This window comes from Loxodonta africana, chromosome Y (assembly GCF_030014295.1).
Source record: "Loxodonta africana isolate mLoxAfr1 chromosome Y, mLoxAfr1.hap2, whole genome shotgun sequence".
NCBI lineage: Eukaryota > Metazoa > Chordata > Mammalia > Proboscidea > Elephantidae > Loxodonta > Loxodonta africana.
Window position 1 is genome coordinate 13,143,294 of NC_087370.1, and position 18,755 is coordinate 13,162,048.

Sequence of the window (18,755 nt, forward strand, 5' to 3'; positions counted from 1 at the left end):
GGACCCCAGTGGTCATGGCCCCCAGACCTTCTGTTGCCCCAGGACAGGAACCATTCCCAAAGCCAACTCTGTAGACATGGATTGGACTGGACAATGGGTTGGAGAGGGATGCTGGTGAGGAGTGAGCTTCCTGGATCAGGTGGACACTTAAGACTAGGTTGGCCTGGAGGGGAGAAAAGAGGGTGGAGGGGGTTAGAAGCTGGCGAAAAGGACACGAAAAGAGAGAGTGGAGGGAGAGAGCAGACGGTCTCATTAGGGGGAGGGTAATTCGGAGTGTATAGCAAGGTGTATATGGGTTTTTGTGAGAGACTGACTTGATTTGTAAACTTTCACTTAAAGCACAATAAAAATTATTTTAAAAAAAAAAAATCCCAGTTTGGTGAGTAGTGTCTGGGGTATTAAAAGCTAATGAGAGAACATCTAAGACGCAACCACTGGTCTCTACCCATCCGGAGCAAAAAGGAAAGATGGAAACCATTCAAAGTAGAAACTAGCCTACAGAACAAAACAGTGAAAACAAAACACGGTTTCACCTATATAAGAATTAGCCGTTTCTCGGTTTCAACCACTGACCGTTCTAATCAGGGCTACAATTAGATGGACTCTAAGACTATAGGGAGGGACTAACACACTGGCTTCAACAATGGGCTCAAGCATAACAACAATTGTGAGCATGGCACAGGACTGGACAGTGTTTCTTTCTGTGGTACACAAGGTCACTGTGACTCAGAACCAACTCGATGGCACTAACACCATCACCACCAATAGAATTTAAGAAAAATGTGGAACAGAACCTCAAATTCCTAAAAAGCAAAACAAGACACCTTGACTACTGGAATGGTTGAGACTGGGCGACTCCCTGAGACCAATGCCCTGAGATACTTTTTGAAATTTAAAGCACAACAAACCCCTTAGGTTACCTTGTACCTAAATAACAAACTGGTTCTCAAAGAATGAATGTCACTCATGGGTACTGTGCCTCTTTAAAAAATCACCTATATGTGGCCAATCAAGTCAACAATTACTTTAAAACAAAGATGAGAACTTTGGAGAGCAAGAAAACTAGATTAACGTAAACTGAACCACTGGAATGAACATAATGAGAATGCTCACAAATTGTGAAAAATGTAACCGATGACAGTGAACCAAGTGTACAGAAATTGTTGAACAGGAACCTAAACTGCTGTATAATTATTCACAGAAAAAAAACAAAATATTATTTCAAAACTTAAAGAAGCACAACCATGATGGTGGCATGCTCAGGTGCTTCCTGTCATCTCACTTACAACAAAGGCCCAAAAAAAACAAGTTTACCGATATATGTATATATCACAATTCAGGAGCCCTGATCATCAAAGACAAAGCCTAAGAGTCGGAACGAGGAGCAAGGGGAAAGACAGACAACTGAAAAGCAGCACAGAAGTGTCAGTCGCAATGTTACCCATGTGCTGCTGGCTGAGGTGAGCAGTATAGCTCCATATGTGTCTCACCACATCAAGTGAGGCCAGTCAGCAAGAAGTCTCCACGTGCTGCCAGAGCCAGATGGAATCAACGCTGGACGAGTAAAAGTTAAGTGCAAATGTCTAACCTATGCTGGGGGGCAAATGAACAACAATGTTAAGTCCTCCTATTGAAAAGCATGATATGTTTTTCCACTTATGTCTCCTTTGGTTTCTCACGGTATTGTTTTGTAGTTGTCTTCATACAGGTCTCTGCTTAGATTTTTTCCTGAGTATTTTATTTTTTTAGGGGTTCCTATAAATGGTATTGATTTGGAGTTTTCATTTTCTAAGTTCTCTTTGTTGGTGCAGAGGAATCCAACTGAATCTTCTTGCATCCTGATACTCTGCTGAAATCTTCTATTAGTTCCAGTAGTCTTCTTGTAGATTCTGTGGAGGCTTCTGGGTGTAAGATCATACTTATATGAACAGGGATACTTCTACTTTTTCCTTACCAATTTGGATGAATTTTAATTCTTCTTTTGCCTTATTACTCTGGCTGGGACCACCAGCACAATGATAAAGGGTATCTTTGTCTGGTTCCATTCTCAAGCGGAACACTTTCAGTCTCTCTCCATTTAGAATGATGCCGGCAGTTGGCTTTGTAGAAACGTCCTTTAGTAGGTTGAGGAATTTCCCTTCCATTCCTAATTTGCTGAGATTTCTTCTCAGGAATATGTGTTGATTGGACTTTGTCAAATGCCTTTTCCGTATCAATTGGTAAGATCGTGTGGTTCTTGTCTTTTGTTTATTTACATGATGGATTACATATTGATTGATTTTTTCTAATACTGAACAATTCCTGCATACCTGGGATGAATCCCACTTGCTTATGATGCATCATGAGTTTTTTTGTTTTGTTTTTATATGCTGTTGGGTTTTATTGGCTACAATTTTGCTAAGGATGTTTGCACCTATGTTCATGAGAGAGAAGTGGTCTAATTTTTTTTTTTTTTTTTTTTTTTGGGCCTTGTCTATCTGTCTTTGCTATCAAGGTTATGCTATCTTCAAAGAATGAGTTCGGGTACATTCCTTCCTTTACAATGCTCTAAAATACCTTTAGTAGTACTGGTATTAACTCTTCTCTGAAGGTTTAGTACAATTCTCCAGTGAAGCCATTCACAACAAGTCTTTTCTTTGTTGGGAGTTTTTTTTATTACCTCTTCACTTTCTTCTTTTGTTACGATGTATTTACTTTCTCTACCTCAGTTCATGTTAGCTTAGATAGGTTTGTCCATTTCCTCTAGGTTTTCGAATTTGTTGCAGTATAATTTTTCATAGTATTCTGTAATAATCTGTTTTATTTCAGTTGGGTCTGTTATGATATTGTCCATCTTGTTTCTTATTCAGGTTATTTGCTACCTCACCCGTTTTTCTTTCATCGGTTTGGCTGATGCTTTATCAATTTTGTTGTTCCTTTCAAACAATCAACTTTTGGTCTTGCTGACTCTTTCAATTGCTTCTCTATTCTCTATTTCTACTCTGTATTATTTTCTATTTTCTGGTGTTCGAGGGCTTCTTTTTGCTGCTTCAGTTTGGTTGACCTGTAGGGTTAGTGTTTTTATTTTGCTTCTTTTTGGATGTGTATGTTTATTACTACAAATTGACTTCTAGGCCCGGCTTTTGTGGTGTCCCAAAGGTTCTGGTATGATGTGTATTCATTCTCATTTGATTCCATGAATTTCTTTATCCTTCTTTGATTTCTCCTATGACTAAGTTGTTTTTTCAGCAAGGTGTTCTTCAATTTCCATGTATTTGATTTTTCTCCCCTCGCTGTTTCTGTTACTGATTTCTACTTTTATGACTTTATGGTCAGAAAAGATGCTCTGTAGTATTTTGATATTATCGATTCTGTGAAGGCTTCCTTGATGGCCCAATATGTACTCTGTTCTGGAAAATCTTCCATGTGCATTGGAAAAGAAAGTATACTTGGCTGCTGCTGGGTGTTCTGTATATGTCTATGAGGGCAACCTAACTGATTGTGGCAGTTAAAGCTGCTATGTCTTTATTGAGTTTCTGGATATTCTGTCAATTCTCTGAAAAGTGGTATGTAGACGTCTCACAATATTATTGTGGCTTTGTCTATTTCTCTTTTCAATGCTGTTTTTCTCTTTTCAATACTGTTAGAGTTTCTTTTATGTATCTTGGAGCCCTCCCATTGGGAACATACATACTTATAATGGTTATGCCATCCAGGTATATCGGGCCTTTAATCATTATACCATCCCCTTCCTTATTCCTTCACGGTGGATTTAGCTTCAAAGTCTATTTTGTCAGAAATTAATACTGCCATCCTCCTATTTTTGGTAGTCATTTGCTTGATGTATTTTTTCCATCCTTTCGCTGTTAGTCTGTGTCTTTGAATCTAAGGTGTGTCTTCTGTAGGCAGCATTTAGACAGATCTTTTTTTTTTTTTTTTAATACATTCTGCCACTCTCTCTTTATTGCTGCATTTAATCCATTTACATCCAATGTAATTACTGATAGGTATGAGTTTACTGCTGTCATTTGGAAGAGTGTGTGTTGATAGTTTCTTTCCTCCACTAAATTTTCTATGCTGAGTCATTTTCCTTTGTGTATTTTCATCATTGATGATTTTGAGTTTGCTGAGTCTTTGTGTTTACCTTTTTTGTTTTGATGGGTAAGTTTGTTAGGTTCCTTTGTGGTTCCCTTAAAATTCATTTTATTTTTCTAAGTTTAAACTCATCTCTTATTTCTTGCTATCACCTTAACTTCCTCTGCATATGAAAGCTCTATGACTACACTGTTTATTCCCCTTTTTGTTTTATCCTTCTGATCAGTTTCATATTGACATCTCTGTTTCCTTTTTTTTTCTAGTTTTTTAGCTTTGACTTGCTTTTGCAATTTCCCTATCTGGGTTGGTAACTGGTTGATGTCCTCTGTTCTAGTCTTGGATTGTTATCTGATATTGCTGGTTCTCTAACTGAAGAACTCCCCTTAAATACTTCTTATAATTTTGGTTTGGTTTTTACAAAACCCCTTAACTTCTTTTTATCTGGAAATGACCTATTTCACCATTGTATCTGAGAGACAGTTTTGCTGGATATATAATTCTTGACTGGCAACTTCTTTCCTTCAAGGCTTTATTCATGTGTCCCGTATTCTTGCCTTTATGGTTTCTGCTAAGTAGGCACAAGTGTGAGTAGTCTTACTGGTTCTCCTTTGCAGGTGCCATTTCATTTATCCCTAGCCACTCTCAAGATCCTATCTTCGGCCATTGATTTGGCAACTTTTATTCTGGTATGTCTTGGTGACTTTCTTTTGGGATCTACCCTGTTTAAGATTCACTGAGCCTCCTGGATAGGTCTCTTCTCATCTTTCACGAAATCAGAGAAGTCTTCTGTCAGCTAATCTTCATTCTGTATTTCTCTCTCTGTATTTCCCTTAACTGCCTCCCCCATCCCCACCATTCTGGTACTCCAATCACTGGTAGGTTTTTCCTCTTGATGGTATCTACATAACTGTTAGGTTTTCTTCATTTTTTTTTTTAATTCTTTTATTTTTCTCAAATAAATTGGTGTCAAGGATATTCAATCTAATTCTGGCTTCCATTGCCTCAATTCTGGTCCTATTGAGTTGCCCAATTCTGAAATTTTATTGTTAAAACACCTTTTGAATTTCTAGTTCCTCTCTCTCTGTGGTTTCCAGCAACCTGTTAAACTTGTCATTTTGTTCAAGTATTGTTTTTCTGAATTCCACTACTGCACTGTCTGTGTTCCTTGGCTTGGTCTGTGTTTTGCCTGATCTCTGAGAGAGCTCTTGAATTCTATCTCAGGTAATTCCATTACCTTATCTTCCTCCAGGAAGTATCACGCTCCTTCATTTTGGTCACTTGCTGCAGCCAGCTTGACCTGCTGCTTTTCACGTGATTTTACAAAGACTGTTCCCTCAAGTCATCAATAAATTATTATATTTATTTATTATATGCACGTTTTCTGTGTCCTTCTTGTTTCATGTTTTGAAATGCCTAAGTAAGCTGGGCATGTGAGCTGCTTTGGTTATTGGCATCTCTGAAGTTCCCACATCCTGTCTCCAGGTGTTTAATACAGCTACGAGGCATGTGAGCCCAGGAGTCCGTTTGCTGTTCTTGTACAGGTGTGGTACAGGTGCCCAGGTCATCAGTCACTGAGTGTCTGGTACAAACTCACCTGCAGTCCTAGATGGAGAGGATTGCACGGCGGTATATGGAGCAGGCACACATATCTGCCTACAGTAGGAGATTATGTGCAGAGCACAGCAGGGAGCTGATGGGTGCCCCCTGGTGTATGGGTGGAAGGCACATCCCTGTCCCCTTGGGGGCATAGTAGGGGAGGTATTCCAACAGGTACTTGGGCACCTGGTGCTGTTGGCTGGAAGGACAGGGAGGCACCACTTATTCTCAGATCCCTGTCACAGGTGGCCAGAAGGAGTGGGTGGTGCTGCCAGCCATCAGACCCCTGATGTGAGTGAGTGAGGTCCCTGCTTAACAGGCAGGGTGCTATCAAATGTCACAAATCTGCAGCTTCTTTTGTACACACTCCTGTTTTATGCTATTGACAGGATGCGGTGTTGAACTGGCCCAAACAGGTCTAGGGAGGGGTGAAGGGCACTGCAAATCTGTAGAACCCTTACTCCAGTGACTGAACAGAAGGGTAGGACCTTCCAACTGGTTCTGAGCTCTGGCCTTGGGGGGTTGGCAGTTGTTGAATATCGCCAGACTGGTGTCAGAGCAGAGCGAGAAGGGGAGTGGATGACGGGAAGGAAGCGCTTCTCCACTGGGAATCTCTGTGGGGAAGGGCTTATTTTGTCCCCATGCAACAGGTTAAATGCTCTTAATTATCTTCCACAGATTCAGTGCATCTTCCATCTGGCTCCACACAGGTGTGCGCACTTGCTGCCAGTCAGTCTCAACAAACATGGTAAGATGTGTCCTGAAACCTACTGTTCATCTCAGCCCTTATGCACTGGCCTGACTCAGCCAGCAGGGTGCTGACAACTTCGCAACTGGCACCTCTCCACTGCTTTTGAATTGTCTCCCCTTACCCCGCCACTCGTTTCAACTCTTCAGCTTTGTTTTTGATAATCAGGGCTCCTAGAGTATAACATATAATCAATTTACTTGCTTTTTTGTGCTTTATTTTAAGAAGGAAGACAAGAAATATCTAACTATTCTACCATGCTGGCCCACCTATATCTATTTTTAACACTGCATTATTTTCCCTAAGTAATAAGCAAAGAGTCTACACTTTTAAAAATTAATTTTTTTAAATTGAGCACTACACTGGGGTTAGTCAGATAGTATTCCCTATACCAATCTCTAAAATATTCCTTTTGCTTGTTTACATACAAATTTGTTTACTCTCACAGATGAAGACAGACAGGCAGAAAGATCTGGTGATCTACTACTGAAAAATCAGCCAGTGAAAACTCTATGATTGCAACAGAGAATTCTCCGATATGGTGCTGGAGGATGAGCCTCTCAAGGTTGGAAGGCATTCAAGTTAGGAATGGGGAAGAGCTGCCTCTCCCCCGTGCAGAGTTGACCTTAATGATGCAAATGGAATAAAGCTTTCAGGACCTTATTGCTGATGAAGCACAACGTGAACTACAAAATAATGGCTGCAGAAAAGTTTTACCTGTGTTTTATCAACTAGGCAAAGACACCCAACTTTGTGGACCTAACAATTATGGGTAACATCAGGAAGAATGGGAATTCCAGAACAATAAATTATGTTAACGTGCAACCTGTATAGATCAAGAGGCACTTGTTCAAACAGAATAAAAGTATATTGCATGACTTAAAACTGGCAACAGTGTGCAGCAAGGCGGTAGCCTTACTGATTCAACCTGTATGCTTAGTAAATAATCTAAGAAGCTGGACTATATGAAGAAAAACATGGCATCATAACTGGAGGAAGATTCGCTAATAATCTTTGATATGCAGGTGACACAACCTTGCTTTCTGAAAGTGAAGAGGACTTCAAGCACTTATTGACAAAGATCAAAGACCACAGCATTCAATACGGATTACGCCTCAACATAAAGAAGATGAAAATCCTCACAACTGGACCAATAAGGAACACCATGGTAAATGGTGAAACAGCTGAAGTTGTCCAGGATTTCATTCTGTGTAGATCAAGAATTAATATCTATGGAACCTGCAGTCAAGAACTTAATGGATAAATCGCACTGAACAAATCTTCTGCAAAAGACTTCTTCTAAAGTTTTAAAAAGTAAAGATCTCACTTTGATGAATAAGACACACCTGAAAACAACGACAACAACAAAAAAAAAAACCATTGCTCTCCAGTTGATTCCAGCTCCCAGTGACCTACAAGACAGAGAAGAACTGCCCCCTAGAGTTTCCAAGGCTGTAATCTCTATCGAAGTAGACTGTCACATCTTTCCCCTGACAGAGTTATGGTGGGTTCAAAACACTGGCCTTTAGAATACCAGCTGAGAGTTCAACCACTGTGCCAGAAGGGCTCCTTGCTCCTGAACCAAATCACAGTATTTTCAATCACCTCATGTGCACACAGAAGCTGGAGAAAGAAAAAGGAAGACAAACGAATAACTGAATATTTCACATTGACAAAGAATATTGAGTATATACCGTGGACTGTTACAAGAGTGAAAAAATCGGTCTTAGAAGAAATACAACCAGGATGCTCCTAGGAAGTGAGAATAGTGAGATTTCATTTTGCTTACTCCAGACGTGTCATCAAGAAAGACCAATCGCTGAAGTAGAATACCATGGTTGATAGATGATCAGCAAAAATGAGGGAAATCCTAAGTCAGATGGATTCATGTAACAGCCACAATGATGGCCTCAAACACAGCAACAATCATAAAGACAGCACAGGTCTGGGCAATGTTTTGTTCTGTTGTTCCTGCAGTCACCAAAAGTCAGAGCCAGTGTAACAGCCAACTAACAACCACCACCTATATGAAAATTTATAATAATCAGCAGAAGGATCCCTGGGTAGCAAAAGCACTTTGCACTTGATTACTAACATAAAAGTTGGGCTTTAAACTCACTCAGTGGTGAAAGGTCTGGTGGTCTGCTTCCATAAAAATCACAGCCAAGCAAGGTGTATATGAGTTTTTGTGTGAGAAACTGACTTGATTTGTAAATTTTCACTTAAAGAACAATAAAAATAATAAAAAAAAGATTACAGCCAAAGACACCCTACAGAACAATTCCACCATGTTAACACTTGGGGTCTCGATTAGTCAGAATCAATGCAACAACAAGAAGTTTGGTTTGGTTTTTATGGTCATTACACATGCTTATTTTGGAATGAACGAAAGCCTCAATTTAAGTCAACATCTGAAGAACTGCTTTCACAAAGATCATACACAAAAAATCCTATGGAACAGTCATACCCTGTAAAGCATGGGGTAGTCCTGAGTCCTGGGAGAACTCATCAGCACCTAACAACAGACTACCAGGAAGCTTATTACTAGAAAAATTTTCAGCTCACCAGGAGATATAAAACTTAAATACATGCCTCTGAATCCATTTTCTTCTTTTCTCTACCATGACAACCTAACCTGTGCCTATCAACTTGCTAATTCTCTACATGGCAGTTGATGGGACTCAGAGCACATCTTCTCAAGAACTTAAACGCCTGTGTTATTTTCTCTCTCCTTGATGGAATATACCCAGTAACTGACTTATACATGCCCTGCCTACTCTCAACCAAAAAACATGACAAAACAGGACAAAAAACTTCCAAAAGAAACCCCTTGTTTTCTTAGTCTTCACAGCCTGATTTAAAATGCTATTTACACAGGGTCTCTTCTCTTCTTTTAAAGTGGAAACTGTAACTGAATACTCAGACTTACACTTTAAGGAATTAAAAATGCGTAACATTAAATGACTCTCAAGTAGCAAAGAGAGCAGAGCCCATATGCAAACCTAATTTGCAATTCCACATCTCTGATTATTTGGTCTCAAGTTTACATATGAAAACACAAAAAAAATCTTATATGCATTATAGAAAAATCTATATGTTTCTTTTCTTTATTGGTTTCATCGAACATTACAAAAATGTGAGTAGTTTAAGAGTTACTCCACTGGAGTGACGCCCATTTTTAACAAACAGAGTTTCATTTATTATGCATAAAATGCCTGTATTACTATTTCCTCTTGTATGGTTCAGGCGATAGACATTCAGGGAGGTTAAATAATACGCTAAATATAAAAAAATTTTAAAATTGTAAAATCGGAGTCAAAACAAAAAAACCTCCCAAAGCCTGCTGTACCATCTCAAACAAAAATTGTGCTTCATTAGTAAAGCGTCAGTGTGACCTAACAAAAAAGTGGCAGACAAGAAACTTGACCACTGTAACACTAATGCAACACACCAACACTTGAGTCATGAAACAATCAGCCAGTTTTTCTTTTCACTGAACACTTTTGCTGAGGGTAAGTATAACGTATTTATCCATTCCCCACCAAGAGGTTTACTTTTTATCAAAAGCTTAAAATTTTCTTGCTTATAAAACCAGTTTCTCTTTAGCACCGGGTGTTTGTTTGGTATGGAAGATGAAGCATATTGAGAGGGAATTTTAACTTAAGAGAGTAATGAATGATTTTGACTCAGTAACTTGGTACTATGAAAACGACATCTTAAACAACTATGTCATTTATCTGCACCTATTTCTGAGAAGACATATATTTTAAATAAATGAAAAAAACATTTATTTACGACTCAAACTCAAACGTTATTACCAATGTTTATTACTTGACTTTACAATAACATGATTATGGATTGCTTTTTAAAAATTTTCTGACTAAAATGCAAAATTTTAGAAAGAAAAAGAGCAAGGAAGAGAAATGCTGAGCTTACTTTGCTCTTTCTGAAATGTCCACATTTTTGTGTATATTTAGACAACGCATAGGTCCCTGTCAAGCAGACTAGCAAACTAAGGTCAGTCAGGTGCAGAGTTGGAGAACTGAAAGGTTTATTCGTAGTTTGAAAACTGGGATACAGGCAGGATCTCGTGCCAGCTCCCTAAACCAGGGCAGATTTGCTACTTTATAGCGAGTGACATACATATGCATGAACAGTAAGGGGAAGATCTTTAGCCTTGTGATGCGTGCCCAGTCTGCGTAATTTTACTGAATGCGTTTTTGGGCATGGCTCTAAAAATACTGTGCACAGCCTTAAAAAAAATGGTGACCACCTGCTACTGCCACCCCAGGAAGGTCATACAGCAGGTAGATGTGGTGGAGTCACTGCGCCTGCGCGCCTCGGCCTCCCTGCCACGGGAAGAGAAGAAACCTGGGGATTTGATCAATCATGGTGAAGTGCAATAAAAGCTATAAAAGAAATGTAGCAAGAGTAGACTCTGCTGAAAAACAACTATTATGGGATGGTTAATAACCCTTTCATGAGTACCTGTTTCGATAAAATTTTAAAGAAAATGGATTTTTTACAAGATCAAGAAAAGTGGCACTGTAAATTCAAGTTAAGAGTTTTATTCAATGATCAAATTTATTGAATATTTACATGAAATTTTCACGTTTCCATCTAGTCTACTATTCTTTCTCTTTATTTACTGTGTTTATTAGGAAAAAGTAAAAGCTGGTTACAAGTACCCGTGATGATAAGTAAAAATAATCACAATCATATACAATACAGACATTTATCGAGCAAAAATTTAAAAAAACAAAAAACATTACCTTTTGGATAATCTTCCAATAAGAGGTTGAAGTGACCTAATTGACAGAAGAAATCAGACTCCACTTTTCCTTCTGCTTTTAAAATTAAAGATTCGTAGCAGCGAACAGCCTAGAAATCAAAAATATAAATATTAAAGAAAGGCAAAGCCCTACATCATATTTCCTTTCTGGGAAAAGGCATTACACTACAGGAGATTACTCAAGAATCAAACCAATTAACATGTCACTTCTATCATAGACATAGGATTCACAAGGGCACTGCTGAGAAAAAGAAACTTTCCTAAGTTGATAATCATAAGTGCTTTCACACTTACACTACATTGTTGTTAGCTGCTATCAGGTAGATTCCAACTCACGGCAACTCTGTGTATGTCAAAGTAGTGCTGTGCTCCATAGAGTTTTTAAGGCATCTTGGTGGGTTTGAATGGCCAACCTTTAAACTAGTGGTCAAGCATGTAAACACTGCTGCCACCCAAAAACTCTTTTAAAAGATTATAATACCTAGCATACATGTGCTTTTCCAATTAAAAATTTAAAAAAGAATTATAATACTTGGTAAATAAGATAATCTATGAGTTCTTTGATAACCTTATACATAAACTACAAATACGGACTATTACTTTTGTCTTTGTTCATATAACAAAACTTTCTAATACAAATAATATCTATCTGCCCTATAGGCAGGCAGAATTTTACTGAATTAGGCAAGAAGTCATAGAATCAATAACACTGCATTGCCCAATATGGGAGTCACTGGCCACGTGTGGCTTATGAACACTTGAAATGTGACAGCCTAAATTAAGATGTACAGTAAGTGTGCAATATAAAATAGATGTCAGTATTTCATAAAGAAAAAGGTATACAATATTGTCTACAGACTAGAAGTAGAAGCCGCGGCATTTGTTTGGAAAATTAGGGAAAACTAAAGCATTACATATAAGGGTGAATTGAGAAAACCACACAATGCCCATAGCAAAACACATCTTCAGAAAACACCTAAGACCTAATAGTTTCAATGTGAGCTAGTAACTAGACGTAGTGCAAACCTCCTATGTACAGGAACAGCCCCAAAGCAGAGCCAATCTGCAAAAAACTGGGAAAGTTATCCTCCCCGCCAGCCACAACCCCCGCCAATCACTGTTCCGGAAAAATTTCTGTGAAAACAAGCTAAGAGGCAAAGACCTCAGTGTCAACACACCATCAGGCATGCAGTTTTCACAAAAACAGGGGAAGCCACTCAATAAATTCTTACTGCTTTCATCAACTGCTGAATGGGAACCTGAACTGCGGGTACACCTTTGCTGAAAACACAGTATCACTAAAAACAAAAAAGAATTTCAGTCCAGGAAACCCTATAGGGCAGTTCTACTCTGTCCTACAGGGTCACTAGAAGTCCAAATGGACTTGACATCACACAACAACAACAACTACAACACACGTGAAGGTTGCACAATGTGATTAATGTAATTAATATCACTAAATTGCACAACTGAGAAATACTGAATTGGCAAATGTGTTACATTTATTTTTACAGTAATAAAAATAATTGAGGGAAGGAATAGCTCTAAATCAACATGGTACTTTCAATAATGGATAGACAGATGATCAACAAGGAAACAGTGAACTTTCATGAAAACAAAAAAAAAGAAACTCTCAAATCAATAATCTAGCTTTACAACCTAACTAGAAAAAGAGTAAACTAAACCCAAAAATAGCAGAACAAAGGAAATAATAAATTCATTAGAGTCCAGAAAAATAGTCAAAGACACCAAAAGTTAGTTCTATGAAAAAAAAATCAATTAAACTGACAATTTTTTACCAATATGACAAAAAAAAAAAAACAGATGCAACTAAAATTAAAAATGATATGAACAATTAAGATACCAACAAATCAGATTATCCAGATGAAACTGACACATTCCTAGAAACAAATTACTTCAGGTGAGGACATTGAAGATATCAAGAAAAATTAATAATTATTCTCAAATGTTTCAAAATATAAACAGAAGGGGAAGGGAACACTACCTAACCTCCTTTTATGAGGCTACCATTATGCTGACACCAAAAGCCAGACAAGGACACTATAAGGAAAGAAAATTAGACACAATCCCTTATGAATATAAAGGCAATGATCCTTAACAAAATAACTACAAACCCAATCCAAGAGCATATTACAATGATTATGCACCATAGCTAAGTGGCACATCCTAGGAATCTAAGTTAAATTCACATAAGAAAAACAAAAAATGTAATACAGAAAATAACAGGAGGGGAAAAAGAACCACATGATCTTCTCAATTGACAAAGAAAAGACATTTGACAAATTCCAATTTGCCCACTCCTCATAATATAACCACTGAGCAAAGAGGAATAGGAGGAAAATTCGTCAATATGATAAAGGATTTTTACAGAAAAACTCACAGCTAATATACTGGAAACCCTGGTGGCGTAGAGCTAACCAAAACGTTGGCAGTTTGAATTCATCAGGCACTCCTTGGAAACCCTATGGGGTAGTTCTGTTCTGTCCTATAGGGTTGTCAGGATTCAGAGTCTACTCAAGGGCAACAGGTTAACATCATAGTCCGTGACTGAAGACTCAACCCCTCGACCCCCTAACATCAGGGATAAGACAACATTGCTTTCTTTTACCACTGTTATTCAACACTGTACTGGCAAAATGGAGAAATAAAACCCATCCAAATCAGAAAGGGAGAAATAAAAAACAATGTTTATTTGCGGTGATAAGATCCTAGATACAAAAAATCCCAAAGATTCCATGAGAAAGCTATTAGCACTAATAAATGAATTCAGCAGAGTTACAGGGGCAAGAGCAATACCCAAATATCTATACACCTGCAATGAATAACCTGAAAAGAAAATAAAGAGAACTATCCTGTTTACAACAGCACCTAAAAGAATAAAATACCTAGGTATAAATTTAAGCCAGAAAGTAAAAGGCTTGTACACTGAGACCTATAAAACATTGTTAAAAGAAACTAAAACCACGCTGCCATTGAGTCGATTCCGACACACAGAGAACCTACAGAACTAAGGAGAACTGCCCCGTAGGATTTCCAAGGAGGGGCTGGTGGATTCAAACTGTGACCGTACTGATACGCAAGTGTAGCTCTCCACTGTGCCGCCAGGACTAAAGGAGCCTGAAAACAAACAAGACATTCCACATTCATGTGTTGAAAGATGCAGTGTTGTTAAGATGTAGGTACTACCTAAGATGATGTATAGATTCAATATAATTCCTATCAAAATCCCAACAGTTTTTCAGAAATGGAAAACCTAAACCTCGATTTCATATGGAATTGCAAGGGGGTCCAAAAGGCCAAGGCAATCTTGAAAAGGAATGCTTGCGCAAAGTAGAGGAATTCATACTTTCTGACTTCAAAGCACACTATGACACTACAGTCAGCAAAACACACTGTGGTACTGGTATAAGGATATACATAAAGACCAATGAGATAAAACTGAGAGTCCAAAAATATATCCATTCATCTGTGATCAACTGATTTCTAGCAAGACACGTCCATTCAATGGGGAAAGAATATTCTGCTCAATAAATGATGTAAGGACAACTGAATCTGAACAAGTGAAAAGAATGAATATAAAGCCATGTCTCACACCACACACAGAAGTTAATTCAAAGGGAATCATGAAGCTAAGAGTTAAAACTCCTAGAAGAAAATGTAGGGGGTAAACCTTCATAACCTCGTATTTGGCAATGAACTTTAGATACACAGGGCAAAAAAAAAAAAAGACAAAATAGATAAACTTAAAATTATAAACTTCTGTTGCATCAAAAGCTATTAAAAAGAACTGGAAAAGACAATCTACAGAATATGAGAAATCCTACTGGTAACCATGCATCTGATAAGGGTTTAGTACCCAGAATCCAGAACATTAAAAGAATTCTTACAACTCAACAAAAGACAAGCAACCTAATTAAAAAAAAAAAAAAAAAAAAGAGACAAAGGACTTTAATAGACTTTTTCCCAAATAAAATATACAAATGGCAAAAAACCACATAAAAAGATGTTCAAAATCATCAGGCAATCAGGAAATACAAAACAAAACCACAATGACATAACTGCTTCACTCCTACACTAAACCAAACCCAATGCTGTCAAGTCTATTCCAATTCATAGTAACCTTATAGGACTGAGTGAAACCGTGCCATAGGGTTTCCAAGAACATAATCTTTATGGAAGTGGACTGCCACATCTTTCTCCAGGGGAGAGGCTGGTGGGTTCGAACTAGAGACCTTTTGGTTAGCAGCAATATACTTTAACCACTGCGTACCACCAGGCTCCTTTCAGCCCGTATTACTGTGGCTATTAAACGTTGTTGAGGCGTAAAGAAACTAGAACCTCGGTACACCGTAGGTAGGAACGTAAAATGATGCAGCCTTATGTAAAAGAGCTGGCAGTTCCTCTACATGTTAAATATAGAAAGTTTATTAAAAGCAGAGAGGTATTCAAACAGATACTAGCATACAGCTGGTCACTGTGGCTTTTTATTCACAGTACTCAAGTGTCAACAACATGAATGGATAAACAAAATGATAAACAATGGAATACCATTCAGCCATAAAGAGAAGTGAAGTCCTGATACATATTATGACACTATAAACCCTGGACACATTATATCAAGTGAAATAAGTCAGACACAGAGAACAAATACTACATGATCCCCAAAACCAAAACCTACTGCTGTCAGGTCAATTCCAACTCATAACAAACCTTATATGAAATACTACGTAGAATAGGCAAATGCACAGAGAACAAAGTAGGTTAGTAGTTACCAGGGTGATATCAGGAGAGAAAAATGGGACTCCATTGCTCAATGCGTACAGAGTTTCCATGAAAAAGTTTTGGAAATAGTAGAAATGGCTGCAAAACATTGTGAATTAATCAATGTCACTGAACCGTACACTTAAAAAAGGTTAAAATGGCAAATACTGTGTAGTATATTTTTAACACAAAAAGAAAAATTTTGTTTAATTGGGCAAGAGCAAGTAGAAAACCACATTTAAGAAGGATAAGACAAAGAAGAACGGGGAAGGAAGGGTTAAAAGTAGAACAGAAATCCAAATAAACACTGCCATTCAACCACTTCAAAAGCTGAATAATAAATTTCTAAAAAGGACAATTGTGTAAACAAGAAAACAGATATGATGATTAAGCACAAAATACATGGAAGTACTCTCAACCAGCAACAAAACTAACAAAGATCAAACAAACATGAGACATGTGCAGGCGCTTATTGTTCTAATTTGGCTGTGTGAGTCATAACAAATCCTGGATAACGTTATGAAGAACAGGGATTCCCGAACACTTCATTGTGCTCATGAGGAAACTTTACATAAATCAAAAGGTAGCAGTTCGAACTGAACAAGCAGATACTGTGTCGTTTAAAGTCAGGAAAGATGTGCCTCAGGGTTGTATCCTTTCACCATACCTATTCAATCTGCATGCTGAGGAAATAATCTGAGAAGCTGGACTATACGAAACAGGGCATCAGGATTGGAGAAGACTCATTAACAACCTGCATTATGCAGATGACACAACCTTGCTTGCTGAAAGTGAAGACAACTTGAAGCACTTACTAATGAAGATCAAAGACCACAGCCTTCAGTATGGATTACATCTTAACGTACAGAAAACAAATTCTCACAAGTGGACCGATAGGCAACATCATGATATACAGGGAGAAAAGTGAAGTTGTCAAGGATTTCATTTTACTTGGATCCACAATCAACAGCCATGGAAGCAGCACTCAAGAAATGAAAAGATGCATTGCACTGGGCAAATGTGCTGCAAAAGACCTCTTTAAAGTGGCAGGGATGTCACTTTAAAAAGTAAGGTGTGCCTAACCAGGCAATGGTGTATTCAATAGCCTCATATGTGTGTGAAAGCTGGGTAATGAATAAGGAACAAAGAACAAGAGTTGGCACCTTTGAATTACAGTGTTGGTAAAGAATACTGAATATACCACCAACTGACAGAAGAACAAACAAACCTATATGAGAAGAAGTACAGTCAGAATGCTCATTAGAAGCAAGCAGAGAGAGACTTCATCTCTCATACTCTGGACATGTTTATCATGAGGGATCAGTCCCTGGAGGATGGACACTATGCTTGGTTTAAAGTGTAAGGTCAAGGAAAAAGAGGAAGACCTACAACAAGATGGAGCGACACAGTGGCTGCAACAGTTGGACTCAAGCATAACAATGATCATGAGGATGGTGCAAAACTGGGCAGTGTTTCAACCAGTTGTACACAGAGTCGCTATGAGTCACAACCTACTCAACAGCACCTAACAATAACAACACAACCCTAATGAAGAAAGCTTATGTGCTAAAATAAACACATATGTTCCAGTGGAATTGAAGTCACAGTAGTTATCTTTGGGACAGTTGCTTATTGAAAATGGACTGAATGTGTCTAAAGTGCTGGCAAATACTTCTTCATCTAGGTGCTCTTTATCTGCTCATTTTGTTAAAATTCATTTAGAATGTTTTCACTTTTCCATATGTACATTAAACTTAAATGAAAAGTTTATAAATGGGTTTTAATGAATACTTTTTTTAGAGAATAAGAAGATCACACCAACCAAACGGTTAAGCACTGGGATATAACTAAAAATGTTGTAGTTCAAACCTACCCAGAGGAACCTAGTTTCACAGATCTTAAAGAACAGCTCCAACCCTCTCAGTTTGTCATACTATGATATCTTGCATGTTGCTGTGACACTTGAAGCTCTGCCTCCAGTACTGATACGTCACTTAACGTCCATAATACATTTAACATTCTGTGACATAGAACATTATGTGACTTGGACATTGTGCAAACATATGGGTCTACAGAGCGTAGGGCTCCTGGGGCACAGGGTCTGATGTGTGGCATGTGGCCTGGACAGCTCCCACTCCAGATGCCTCAGGTAAACACGCAGACCTTATATATAAAGAAAGATATCTCATCCTGTACCATCTTAATGATCATTACACATAAAGCCACTGTTTCAGCTACTGTGTCAGTCGAATTCAGTGGGACTGTCCCTAGTGTTCACTGACCATCCCCTTTACCAAACATGATGTCCTTCTGTAGCTACTACTGGCCTTTCCTGATATGTCCAAAGTAGGCAAAACAAAGTCTTGCCATTCTTGCTTCTAAAGACCATTAACAAATTAATTATCTTAAGCTTCCAAGGGATATTACTATTGCATACAAAAACCTTACGTGAACCGAAGAGATGTGCTAACTTAAAGCACACTGTTTTCATGCTCTTTCTCCTATGTGAGCTGTACTATAAATGGTAAGATCCAACCTCCACCATGCAGATTTTGAAACTGCTCTCAAGATGGCACAGCCACAGAAAAAGACAACAGGACTCTGTTTCAAGATGGGGAGAACAGAAGGGCAGGGCCAACATGAAACTATAGACAGAAGCACCACGTCGTCCCTCTATAGCAAAGATCCAAAGAACTAACTAAAACAGATACAAAAGTCAATCCTGGAGCCTCAAGCATCAAATGAAAGGTTGAAGAACTCAAC

At 38.2% G+C, this 18,755-nt stretch overlaps 1 protein-coding gene across 2 annotated transcripts in view; it reads right to left on the reverse strand.

Moving 5' to 3' along the window:
- Positions 1-18,755, reverse strand: part of LOC135227249 (lysine-specific demethylase 6A-like) — a 214,575-nt gene that overhangs the window by 165,882 nt on the left and 29,938 nt on the right. For both annotated transcript variants that reach the window (XM_064278892.1, XM_064278893.1), the window contains exon 3: positions 11,191-11,299. In XM_064278892.1, the coding sequence (XP_064134962.1) occupies positions 11,191-11,299 (109 nt within the window). The remainder of the gene's footprint in view (positions 1-11,190; positions 11,300-18,755) is intronic.